Consider the following 12,883-nt stretch of genomic DNA (forward strand, 5'->3'; position numbering starts at 1 on the left):
CGATGGGAGAGCAATTCATCCTGCAGCAAACCTAAACAAGCCATTGATAGCGATGACAGACTTATGTTGAGCTGCAATGTGTAATAAGACGCACGTAAAGTATGTTCAGCAGACATTAGATGTTTAGGAGTAAGTTAACTTTTTAATGTTTGCAAACGGAATCAAAACATATGAAAATTCATACATAAATGGCAAAAAACCACAACTGCTGCCTTCACTTGAATATTACTGCTGGAAAATTGTGAAAAAAGAGAGTGCAATCAGCGATAAACAATCTTAGTGTCACATTTGTTTTTGTTTCTTCCATTTCGCAGCCCGAACCTAGTGCGGGGCATTTTTACGAAACGTCTTTAGTGAACCTAATTCACAAGCCAACATATATTTCCAGTGCTGTGTCAACTTCCCTGAATACTTGGAATACTGAATATTTGAAAAACAAGCTACATCACACCTCTGTTAGTCAAATTTACCACAATGGCCAAAGGAAATAAAGGCTTATTTGACTGAGCTTAACATCATTTGTGTAGAATAATTTTCCTAAGAAAATAATATACATTTTTAGGTGGCAGCATAGAAAAGCTATTCTGCCACTTATACTTTACTTGTATTATTTTGCTACTGATATCTTGTTTTTCAATGTGCCTTCAGTGTGCTATTTTACTTTCACTTTTGTGCGAGGCACACTCAAGGTTCTGGATTATTACACCATGAGTGCTGTAGTTTCTAAGAAGAAAGACCCATTATCACATAAATGTGATAATAATGGTGCTCTTTGGCCAGAACTGGCCCTTGCGCCATTAAAACCCATTAATCAATCAATCAATATTATAAGAAATTATCGCAATGACTGCAGTGTGATCAAGAATGCACGATAACCTCACCTGCAGTACAGATAGAGAGTCTATTGTTATACTGTCATTCAATTGATAACTGTTCACTGCTATTACACTTTCACTTTTGCGAAAGCCACTCTTATGCTATCGATTGTTCATACGTCAAGATAGTTCACTATGACGTGCCTCATAATCAGAACTTGTTTTGGCACGTAAAACCCCAGAAAGAAGAAGCTTCTAGCAAGATGGGTGCCAATGGGCCTTGCATATAATTGTGATTAAGGCAGCTGTGTAACCTAGAAATCACAACTACTGATCAAGCTTGCCAGAATAATTATTACTCACTTGAATTCTATTATAGTTCAGTGGATACAAGTTTGCCCAAATCAACAGTTGTGCTTTCCAAACTTATTTTTGCCCTCTGCCAGTCTACCTGAATACCTCCAACTGCATGCAACAAAATACATCTGTAACCATTTCCAAAGATTTGTTCAGGGCTACAAATACAATGTCATGCACTGCTTCTGCAGTAAGTCGAACCTTAATATGACAAGCATTGATATAATGAATTACCGAATTTAACGAATGAAATCAAAAATTTTCCTAATTATTATTAGTGTGAAACGAATGTATGTTTATAATGAATATCCGTTATAATGAAGGTATTTCTGCGTCAAATGTAACTTCATTATAATAAAGGTTATTTTTTTAGTCCCCGCTTTAAAGAAATTGAATAGAAATGTAAGTTTAGTCACTTTTTCCCTTAAATAAAGAGGGAGCCACCTTGACGATCATTTGATATTCATAACTACCTATACTCTTAATTGACAAAAGTGAGTATTTAAATTAAATTACGGGGTTTTGCGTGCCAAAACCACTATCTGATTATGAGGCACGCCGTAGTGGGGGACTCTGGATTGATTTGGACCCCCTGGGGTTCTTTAACATGCACCTAAATCTAAGTACAAGGATGTTTTGTGCATTTCGCCTTATCGAAGTGCGGCCGCTGTGGCCAGGATTCGATCCCGCGACTTCGTGCTCAGAAAACCGAGTATGACAGCCACAAAACTGTTCTGTCGTTCAAATTTTATGACATGTATCAAACACCATGCGTTACAGTGGTATCTCATGGCAATACACAACTCTGTTGAGACAAAAACTTCTTACCAGTCATGCAACAATTTCAAAAATTAATAAACGATAATATGATAACAGCAAGCTGGAGCAATACACAAGAAAGAAATGTGTACCTATTAGGCTGTATTATGAAAACATAAGCCATCATACACAAGTGAAAACAGTTTATCTTGATGCCTGGAAAGGGCGATCATAACTTGTCACCTTCATTACTGACTTGGTGGTGCTATTACCGCACAGACATCAATACAGAAAGCAAGGAACGCCTCAGAAAAATAGCTGTAAACATTCACAGAAAAACTGCATTCACACTCTTACTACTCATCAGCTTAAAAGTTATGGCAGTGACCACTTTGCTGCAACTTTGGCTTTTAATGGCATACACGTTCAGCACAAAGCACAGAATAAGCAAAGAAATTTACTTATATACAAAAGATGCACGTCAAGAGAGATAGCAACTACACCTCCTGCTGAATACATTTATTTTTATGGCTTTCTGCCACCCACTTGCTGTCTCCTGTTTTTTGCGCTCTATTGCACAGTGGCTTTATGGTAGTCATCAGTTTACAATACCATTACAACACCGTGCGTGTGTTTATCGCTTCAGCAGTTCGTTGGAAACATGCCAGGTGGCCAGTTTATGCACAAGCTCATCTCGCAGTTATGACAAGCGGCGTGTATATGGAGACGCCAGGCAGGTACTGAACAGTTCACCCACAAGTGCCTAGCTTGGGCTTGTTTGGAAAGCCTCCGTTTGTTTACCTTCCTTCGCGCAGAGGTCAACTGCGCCCCAGTAAACACATTTTGCGAGCTCAGTTGCCGTTTTTGTTGCATGTGTGCACTCCTAGGCACTACAGTGCTTTTCTGGAATGAGACCAACAAAAGACGTTCCAGAATGACAAGCCACACCAAAGATAACGTCTGATTACGCTTTATTGCTTTTGTTGCAACTGTTGACACGGACCTAGCCAAAATCAATGTTTCCAACATCATTCCCTTTAACCCCCAAGCCAACACTGTACTTGTCCCTGTCAGTTTGTACAAATTATGCAAACACCAAATCCTACTCAATCAGAGCACACTTTGTTTTGCCCTGAGGCAACAGGTCATGCATATCAGATCGTTTCGCTGAGAACTGCTGGCTTTAGGCACTGACACTCATTATTGTGCACTTTACACTGACGCTGTCTTAAGAGCCGAGAACATTGCAGACTATTAAGTACTTTGAGAAAAACTCTCTGCTGATGTACTCAAAGTTTTAATTGAATAGGAATGATCAACCATACAATTAATATCTTAATTTTAATGAGAACATTACATGCAACAAATCAGCTCAGAAAGAAAGTTAGGAACTTTCATGTGTTTTTGCGGGAATGAAGTTCGGATTTTAAAGGGTTAAAGAAATGGAGCTTTCCATGTTTGAACATTCATTCCACCAATCCAACCACCAACCTAACCAATTTTAAGATCAATACAGGCAAAAAAGAAGAATGGCTTTAGTTTCAGCATGATTCCACTTAAACAAGAGTAATCAGTCAGTAAATTATCTGCAGTGGAATATGCGTGAAACAATTGCCTTAAATTCTGTAGGAATTTCATTTGCTTCACGCGCATGCTTGTTTGAGCTTCTTGCTAAACACTATGCATTGTTGGCTCTCGTCTTTTCTTTGAACAAAAACCACACTGTGGAAGCTCAACACCAACACGTCAGCGTGTGTGCATGTGAGCTACAGGGTGTATCATGCAATCGCAGAAGTGGTCACATATAGATTTCTTGCTAGGCAAGCTGGTACATACTTGTAAACACCAGCAAATAAATGGTCAGGACATGTATTCGTCGCGTCTCCTTCCGTGAGCGTCTAGTTCTCCCATTTTTTCATGGGTGATATAAACACATGCATGAGATTATCTGCAACTCTATGCAAGGGCTGCTTGGCATTACAGGCACGCCTTCAATTAAAGACAGAAGATTACATGTGCACTAGAAAGAACCACATCACAGTTTTCTGCATGTTCTCGTGAACCGTGTTAGTATTTCTTAAGATTTATAGAACAAGATAAAATTAATAGGACAGTTTTGGCCATATGCAGTTATGTGGTTTGGCAGCTAAACGCTAGATTACAGAGCACCATGCTTAGTCCTCCTAAAGAGTCATTGATAATATTTACGAATAAAAGCATTCAATAGGAGGAGCTTATCCACAAAGCAAAAGGTTTGTGCTTCCTATGCGAGTCTTACAAGAGCAATGCTTCAGCAAACCATTAAAAAGCAGTAAAGTACTCCTGCGTTAAGAATCCAAATGATCTAAGTTGTCAGTGCTCTTTCCAGCATGTACATGTGAATGAACAGGAATGCCTCATCAAAGTGATACTCCAACAATGACAAAGACAAAAGTTAACTCTCGGACCTGGAAAGTTGACCGATCTCTCACCTTTGTGCCCAGCCGTTCTCCTGCACCGCCCCGTCTGAAGCACTGCGCCTCCTGCCTTCTGGAAGGACAGATTGTGCTGGAAGCACAGTCTTGTCACTGCCGACGTCAGCACTGTCTCGGACACACCTCAACCCCACGTCCCCATTGGGCACAGCAGCACAGTGCTTCTTTCCAGCGGTCTCTGACCCTGCATCTGGCACTGGCTCGCAACCCCGAGCCCTCGGACTACCCCCAGTAACGGCTTGGCTAACGACCAGTGTCCGCACTTCCTCCCTCCCATTGCAGCACGGCGACCGCTTGCCGTTTTCTCTCGGCGACTCAGGAGAAGTCGTCTGTTGTACTCTGGGTGACTCTTGAAGTCCTCTGTCACCGGAGCGAAGCGGAGAGCCACCACTTGGGAGCTGTTCGGGCAACTTCCCATTTTGCAGTGGTTCAAAAATGTGGCTCCTACTGGGAGACTCCACTTTAGTTTCTGAGCCAGCGGTGTTCTGCATTTCCGAGACAGCAGCGCCATCTGCCTTAGGTAGAATGCCATTGCTCAATGAGGTTGTCATTGCTGACCCTGGAGAACACTCCTGGATAGGTCTCGAGACACAGTCTGCCACATCAGTGGCAGCCCTCTCCTCACCCCCCTTTGGCGAATCAACCACTGTTGTTGCAGAGCCATCTGGAGCTTGCAGTCTGGAACTAGGTTCTTCAAGCATTGACAAAGCAGGTACACCTGAACTCGCAGGAGGAGTCGCACCATTAGGAGACTGCTGTGCAGGACTGCATTCTGTTGGATTGGGTGCAACGCCTGCAGCTCCCGAACTGCACAGGTCACCGCAGCTTGGAACCGGTGCAATTATGCCGTCATCTGCAACCTTGATGATCGTGTCTTCTGAATAGCGTGTATCCCCATTTGGACTTGAGCTCTGGCAGGCTACAGGAATAACCAGAGGTCCGCAGGGTGACCTGCAGTAAAGGGCATGTGTGAGACAAAATGACATGTACACTACAACAGCAAGATCAATCATGAATAAAGCTGCATTTTTATTTTCAGATTTGGCAGTATGTGTAATGCCTAGATTCATCCATAGATGCTAAATTCTAAGATTAGACTGCACCTAATGCCTGGTTATGGTATCATCACACATCACAATAATTAATGTAACATGTTATAATTTGTTTCAATTAACATATCATTTAGATTACATTACTGTGTAGCCAAGGCAATTAAAATCCACCCTCTTTACATCATGCCTATGAAGGCTGAGTGGCCACAACACAAATTGTCCTGTAGTAAAGTTTTGTATTGAACTATGCCCCAAGCGGCCTTTAAGAGCTTGGTAACCAGCAAATTATAACTGATGATCAATAACCAAGAGTGATAATGAGAATGATAAAGGTTTCCTTCACAATTGTGTGCCTGCAATTCACATAGCACGGTGCATACTACAAACTCGGAGGGTATGGTCAGTTTTTCCCGAACTCCTCTCATGACTGTCACTCTCCCAGCACAACAATAAATTAGGACGGGACATCCCCAATACAAAACACCGACTTCCCATAAACATGCAGGCTTTAGATAAACAGACAAACAAAACAGACAATTCAGTATGCTTGCTTACACACCTAAACCTAACACCAGCCTTCCTTGCATTCTGCTCCCATTAGAATGAGGCCACCGCCACTGCTAATTGAACCTACAACTTGTGCTCAACAACACACAATTTCAATTCCAAGAACTCCCTGAGCAGCTCACCCTGCAGCAGCTGAAGTGGTCACGAGGTCTTCTCCGCTGCCTTTCCTGCTTCCCGGCAGGATGTGCGGTGGCTCTGACGATGGATGCGACGCAAGTCCGTTGGCGGATACACCATTGTCCGTCGCCATGGCGGGGGCAAAGCTGCAACAGCACCCAGGGAGGTGGCGGCCTTTGCAGGTGGAAGCCTCCCGCAAACCGCTGCTGTTCGCCTACCACCTAACAGCCTGAACGAAAACACGCGCACACGTCTACAATGAAGGCATTTATTTCGAAACTAAACGGCTGCATATAATAGGCCAGCCGGTTCTTGATCATAGATGTGATATAGCACTGCATAGTTCCCCACAGGAGACACACGCGAAGAAAACACAATCACATTTTCTTCGTGCGCAGTTATAACAAGACACAGGCAAAGAAAATGCGATAGTCTTTTTTTTCTTTGTGTGTGTATTGTGAAAATATTGCACAACTGTGAGTCATGCTTTGTTTTCAACATTCATGGAAGCCTAAAAAAGCTTGTTGGGCATCTTCGTGCGTAGATGCCTTGGTGCAGCCGGTGCAAAAAACAGTGACATAGAAAAAAAATACAGATGCGACAAGCAGCATCCTTTTGTTTCTGTGTTTATGTTCCTGTCCTATATCCTTCGTGCCGGCTATACAACAGCATTCGAGGCAACACATAAAATAAAGAAGAATAAGGGGAACTGACAAGGCTCAATATTTAGTAACAAATGTATGATGCCAGCAGACAATGAATGTGAGGAAAGCATACTGAATGATTGTTGACATCCTTTGACCCAACAAATACCATCCTTGCTGCAAATGTTTCCGCTATCACTGCCTATACTTGTACTTCCTTCCGGGGGCACAAGTTCACCTACTAAACAGTTCTCATCTACAAAGTTCTTTGTCACGTTCTATTACTGAAATGTGAAAATATTGATAGATGTCTTCAGTTGACACATTGCTTCCTGCTGTAGCTTGTTAGGAGGCAGACAGTTTTGTTGTTGAATGGAAATTAAAAAAAAAATGATACAGACAAAAGTTGTGGTCAAATATTTAGTAGAAAGTAAGCTAAGATTTTGTAATTACAAAATGCAATGATGCTGCACTTTAATCCAACTGCAACAGCTATTAAAAATGAAAAGGAAGAAACATAAGCAGCACTTTGAAGTGCCACAGCTAACTGTGGTTGGGCAGTTTAGATAACTTCCCTAAATAGAGCAAAGACTGCTTATTTGACAAATCAGAAAACTCAAGAATTGAGTGCGACAAATGTCATGGATGAAAATCATCCAAATGATTTCTGTGTCATTTAATCAGGAGCCACGAGCTTCAATTAAGTGCCAGTGTATTCAAAAATTTATTAAAAGACATTAATAAATTGTAGTAGTTTCTTAAAGAATTAAACAAGTTCAGCTGCAAACACAGAAAGAAAGCTGCGCTGCTATATGAAAGTCATGTTAAGTAAAATGAAAAACTTGGCAAGTTGGTAAACGCTGAATGTGGTGGTTAAACATGGTATATAGTATATTGCCACTTCCACAAAACGTTAAATCTTAGAGACCTGTCACATCAAAAAAAAAAAAAGGAAATTATATTTGCATCAGCCAACAATCCTTGACCAGTAATAAAAATGAAATAGACAACCCTCGATTTGTGCAGGCATGTAAATATCATGGCCATTATATTCCACCTTTCTAAAATAAACCTCCAGTCCTGTCTGTACCTTCTTTCTGTGTGTGCTGTTTTTTCCCCTACACTGGAATTTTGTTAATTCAAGACTAATGCGATTCCAAATAAAGGTGCCCATACATTTCTTTCTATGGGCCAGAACTTACATTATGTTTAACCTGAAATTAGCATTTGCTGAACAATTTGAGCTTGAGTGGCCAGCAGAAACATAAAAATTCATTTAAAATTAAATTCTGGGGCTTCACATGCCAAAACCACAATACGATTATGAGGCACGCCGCAGTGGGAGACTTGGTATTAACCCCCTGGGGTTCTTTAACGTGCATCCAATGCATGGTGTACTGGCATTTTTGCATTTTGCCCCTATCAAAATGTGGTCGCCGTGCCCGGGATTTGATCCCGCAACCTCAGGCATACCAGCGCACCACCAGCACCACTACACCACCACGGCGGGTAGCACAAACATGCCACCCCTAAATGATGACCCCAATGAATGCAGTACAGTTAAATCTGGATATAACGAAATTGACAAATTCCCAAAAAACTTCATTATATAGAGGATTTCGTTATATCCAGGTTCAGCACGAAAATTCGAAAAAGAAACGCTTACCGTATTTACTCGATTCTAACACGCCCTCGATTATAATGCGCACCTGTTTTCCGTTTTCGTCGAAGCACTCATGCTTGGAATGTCACACCAGGTACTGGATGCATGGACGCGTGTCGTTTCGCACAAGTGTGAGGCATTGGAAACGAAGAGCGAGCGTCACGATGGCGTCGTAGCATCGTATAGTGTTACAGTAGAACCCCGTTGTTACGTTCCCGGGTGCTGCGTTTTCCCAGCTGTTACGTGGTTTTCGACTGCTCCTGGCACAGCTCCCATAGAACCCAATGCATTGGTAATCCTGCTGTTACGTCGCAACTGTGAGACCGTTCCCGCATCATACGTTGCGAACTGCCACCCCGCGCCGGCCCGAGCGGCCATTTTGACTTCTCATGTCGCTTAGCTTGGTGGCTTGACAATGGCAATGGCCGCCCAAAGTGCCGGGGGCGACAACTATGACGTATTTTCGGTTTCCGCCAGCAAAAGTATGGCCCTTGAGATCAGTATTTGCTATCTAAAGGTGGTGTCTATGACGCGGTGTGGCCCTAAAATTGGTTTTGGCTCATAAATGTTCTGTGTAAAGTCCAAGGGCGATAACGCAGTCGCTGCACCCCGTGGGCGAGTGAAAACGTGCGAGGGGAGCCGACAACGGCGTCTAAATCTTGCGCACGCAAGAAAGAAAAGCAGGGAGGATGCGCGCTTTCTTCTGTTGCACTCAAGGCACCGGCGAGGGAGCGAGGGGGGAGGGATAGCGGGTGGACTGTACTCTGGCATCAATTGCGCGCGATGGCATCAACTGCAGTACACAGTTGATGCCAGACTGTACTCTGGCATCAATTGCGTACTACGCGGCGGCGGCGCGCGGGCCTATCTTGAAAGCGATCTGCGTTGGGGCAGAGTCTAGGCAGTGTAGGTGCGTCGGCGGCTCGTAGCTTTGTGCGTGCTGTGTTCTCGGCGATAGACAACAGCACGAAGGTCACTTCGCTCGCTTCTGCAGTGGCGCTTCCACATGCCGCCAGCGTTTGACAGTGCGTGTCCTCGCTCATCGAGTGTGATGTGTCGCAGCGTCTGCCAGCGTGTCGGCAAGATCAACTGGAAAAGAAGAGTGCCGGCTTGGCGGGCTAGGCCAGCTACAGCAAGCGGCAGGATCAGGTTTGAATGAAGGGAGGGCGAAAGGTCACGCCCGCGGCGGCAAGATCGCCGGGTCGAGGGATTCAGGCCCGCCTCGCACATTCGCTCGCTTCGCATTCCGTCACGGCGGAGAAGGTGCTTCCGGTTGCTGCTTGTGCAAAAATGATAAAATTTGGGGTGAAATCTCTAGGTTGTTGGCGGGGAAAATTCATTATTTCGAGGGGGTTTCCCGCTGCCACTTCGTTACGTAGAGCTCTCAAATACATGTGCTTCTATGGAGTGACGGCGGGGAATAGAAAAACTTTGTTATATCCGGGAATTCATTATAAGCAGGTTTAACTGTATTTAGGAGCTTTAATGTCATTTCTACATAAGTGATTAGAAACTCTAGTGTTTTTTATATGTTAGTCATTCAAACCCTGTCATTTCCACATTAGTGTTTTACTTTTATTCCATAAAAACTAGGTGTGCATGAGATCAGGGGGCATTTCAGAATCGGGTAAATACTGCCAAATGAAACACTGCTATGTCTGGCCATTTTCGGTCTGCCAAACTATTCAATTAATTTCGGTGTCCTTGTCAAGGTCGAATTATTAGAAGTTGGCTGTACATGAAAACTTTGCAACAAAGAAAAAAAAATTGCATTCTCATCCAAGACTGAAATTCCATAAGAGGCACAATCTGGGAACTTGTATTTTAAGGGTTACACAATGAACAGTCAGATGAGTGGAATTCTGTCTGTACAACCAAAGTGGTGCCACTCAAAAACGCACAAGCGCTTGCTTGTTGGCTACCTGACCACATAAGTGGTTGTGTGACGTGCCTGCATGCATAGCCTGCAATAAGGAAGCTAACAGGAAGCACAGCCTTAGGAAGCTAACATTTTTTTATTTAACCCTAGATGGATGACTCAGAACTGTCATGCTCATCACATATGCAATGTGTAGTGTGTCATGCTGCGTGTAACAATGCACCTGTTCCTGCTTCCCATGGTTTCGTAACTCAAAGAGTGAAAATATGTCCAGCAACTGAGAACTTGGCACATCGTCCTGGAATTCCAGTGTTCACAGGCAGCTTGCATAGCAACACCAAAGTGAACGCAACCCATAAACAGACAATTGTAGAAGTACCCTTCAAAAAATTCACATCGAGGCATTCATGGTAATTATGATTCACCTGGACAATAAAACGCATTGAGATACGTCAGTTGCACAAGAATGTCAGAAGAATGACAGCAATCTGACACAAGCCAGAGGCTTGCCCCCCCCCCCCCCCCCCTCAAGCACATTTTGAAAAGCAAACGTTAAGAGTATATATGTCACTGCTGTGTGGCATGGCAGACAGCTTGACTAAGTGTCATCATTTTCCTTCCTGTATTGGTTCACCACTCAGACTGCCTCTAGCATGCGTCCTCAAAAACTTTCATGTATTTATGCTAAGAGAATCCTACATGACTGTTTATGTGTTCTTGCAGAACTTTTTGAGTATGTGTAGTTATTTTCCCTTGTTCTCACAAATGTTTTCCCATGTTCTTCACGTCTCTTGTATTGTAACTTCCCCCTCCCCTATGCATTCCCTCACCCTTTATCATTCCTACGGCTATGGGACAGTTCAAGTGTCCACTGCAAAGTGAAACAGTTACGATGGCTACCAACCCATCCTCTCCTTGTTACCCTTTTTTCTTGCTCCAAAATATAACGAATTACTACTACCACGAGTGCCTTTAGAGTTGGAGGTTGCCATAGGCTGACGGTAGCATTGACTTGATGAAGCTGAGGCCAAATTCAAGTTTTTCATTTACCAATAAGAAGCACATTGCATGCCCATGATATATCTGAGTGGCCACCACAAGTCAATCACAGTCAGTGTTGCTCCAATGCCCATTCTTATACACTGGTTTTGAGCACAAAGCCAGTTTGTCAATGCTAGCCCCACTCGTCACAAACGTGCATTTGAAGCTTGTCATAACGATGAAGGGTCGCGGAAGCAAAAAAATGCATTTGTTATATACGTATACAGGGTGATTCAGAAAATGAGTTGGAAATTCTTGAAAGATAGGAAAGATGTGATTATTGAAATGATTTCCTTATCAGAGGAGTCCATTTTAAAATGACTATAGGTACTAGTCAAGTAATTAAGCACGTAAATTAGACTAACATTAAATAGAGAGAACCAGATGATCGACAATATCCACCATATCTGCTAACATACAGGTGTGCACATCACCTGCTTAGGTGCTACTTAAAATCTGTTAATAAGAAAATCAGACAATTACCGGCCCTCCACTACGGCCAAAGTTGCTTCAATAGTATATACTACACCAATATGGTGAAAGTAAAATTTTGTTGTAACTGGCTTTTACAGCAGGATAAAGGAACTATTGTGCAATATGATGTGACTAACATTTGTCAAGATGATGTCAATGTTATGTGGGGAAGCAGTTTCTCAGCAAAGATGAACAGCTGCACATCACCAATGAAGTAGAAACATTTGTTACAACCCATCGTAACAGCTCATTTGCTGATTGCTTCTTTCACCTTTATTTTAGGTTTTTGAAGAGATGACTGTCAAGGTAAGCAACACATTGTATATCCCAGTCTTAAAGAAACCTCGCCTAGATCAGGCACTTTGAGCAAGCAACAAATTTTTCAGACATGATCTACAACATATCTAATGAATAAGATGTCTGGATAGGCTATGTTGAAGTAAAAGAACCAAGGGATAGGCAAGCTACTGCTGAAGGTCAGTATGACAATGACACCTCACTCTTGTCCGAGCAAAAGCTCCATGCGATGGGAACAATCTGTGCCATATCTTGTATACAGTTAAACCTGAACATAACAAACCGACATAATTATCAGATATACCAAAGTAAAAACACGCATGCCTTGCCTAGACATGGAAGCTGCCACGACAATCTGTTTCTCAGCATTATTAGCACGTTACAAATATATGCTCATAAAGAAATACTGGGTACAATGAGGTTCAACTGTATATGTTCTCATAACCCCAATGAGTTGAAGTGGCTAAGAACGAAAGCACCAAGGAAATTGAATTAAGTGCGGATAAACTAGAGCAATCAAAACAATGTTCTCTCCAGTGAATAAGTGAAAGTTTGAGACATCTGTAAAGTAACACAAAAAGTCGGTCAATCAGACAAAATCTGCTGAGCTTTCACAGCAGCTGACATTTAAATAGCGTGCACCTAAACCAATTAGAGTGCATGTTTCCCACCATTCCACTTCAGGAAGTTCAATGCACAGTGGAGGCCAAGTTTAACTATATCTCATACTCAAGTTCTACCTTT

At 42.7% G+C, this 12,883-nt stretch overlaps 1 protein-coding gene across 1 annotated transcript in view; it reads right to left on the bottom strand.

Annotated features, from left to right (window-relative positions):
* LOC119465348 (uncharacterized) overlaps positions 1-12,883 on the bottom strand; it is a 54,559-nt gene that overhangs the window by 36,427 nt on the left and 5,249 nt on the right. Inside the window, exons 2-3 of the mRNA XM_037726137.2 lie at positions 6,147-6,370; positions 4,403-5,356 (exon numbers count right to left, since the gene is read on the bottom strand). Coding sequence (XP_037582065.1) covers positions 4,403-5,356; positions 6,147-6,274 — 1,082 coding nt within the window. The 5' untranslated portion in view covers positions 6,275-6,370. The remainder of the gene's footprint in view (positions 1-4,402; positions 5,357-6,146; positions 6,371-12,883) is intronic.

Source organism: Dermacentor silvarum, chromosome 9 (genome assembly GCF_013339745.2).
Source record: "Dermacentor silvarum isolate Dsil-2018 chromosome 9, BIME_Dsil_1.4, whole genome shotgun sequence".
NCBI lineage: Eukaryota > Metazoa > Arthropoda > Arachnida > Ixodida > Ixodidae > Dermacentor > Dermacentor silvarum.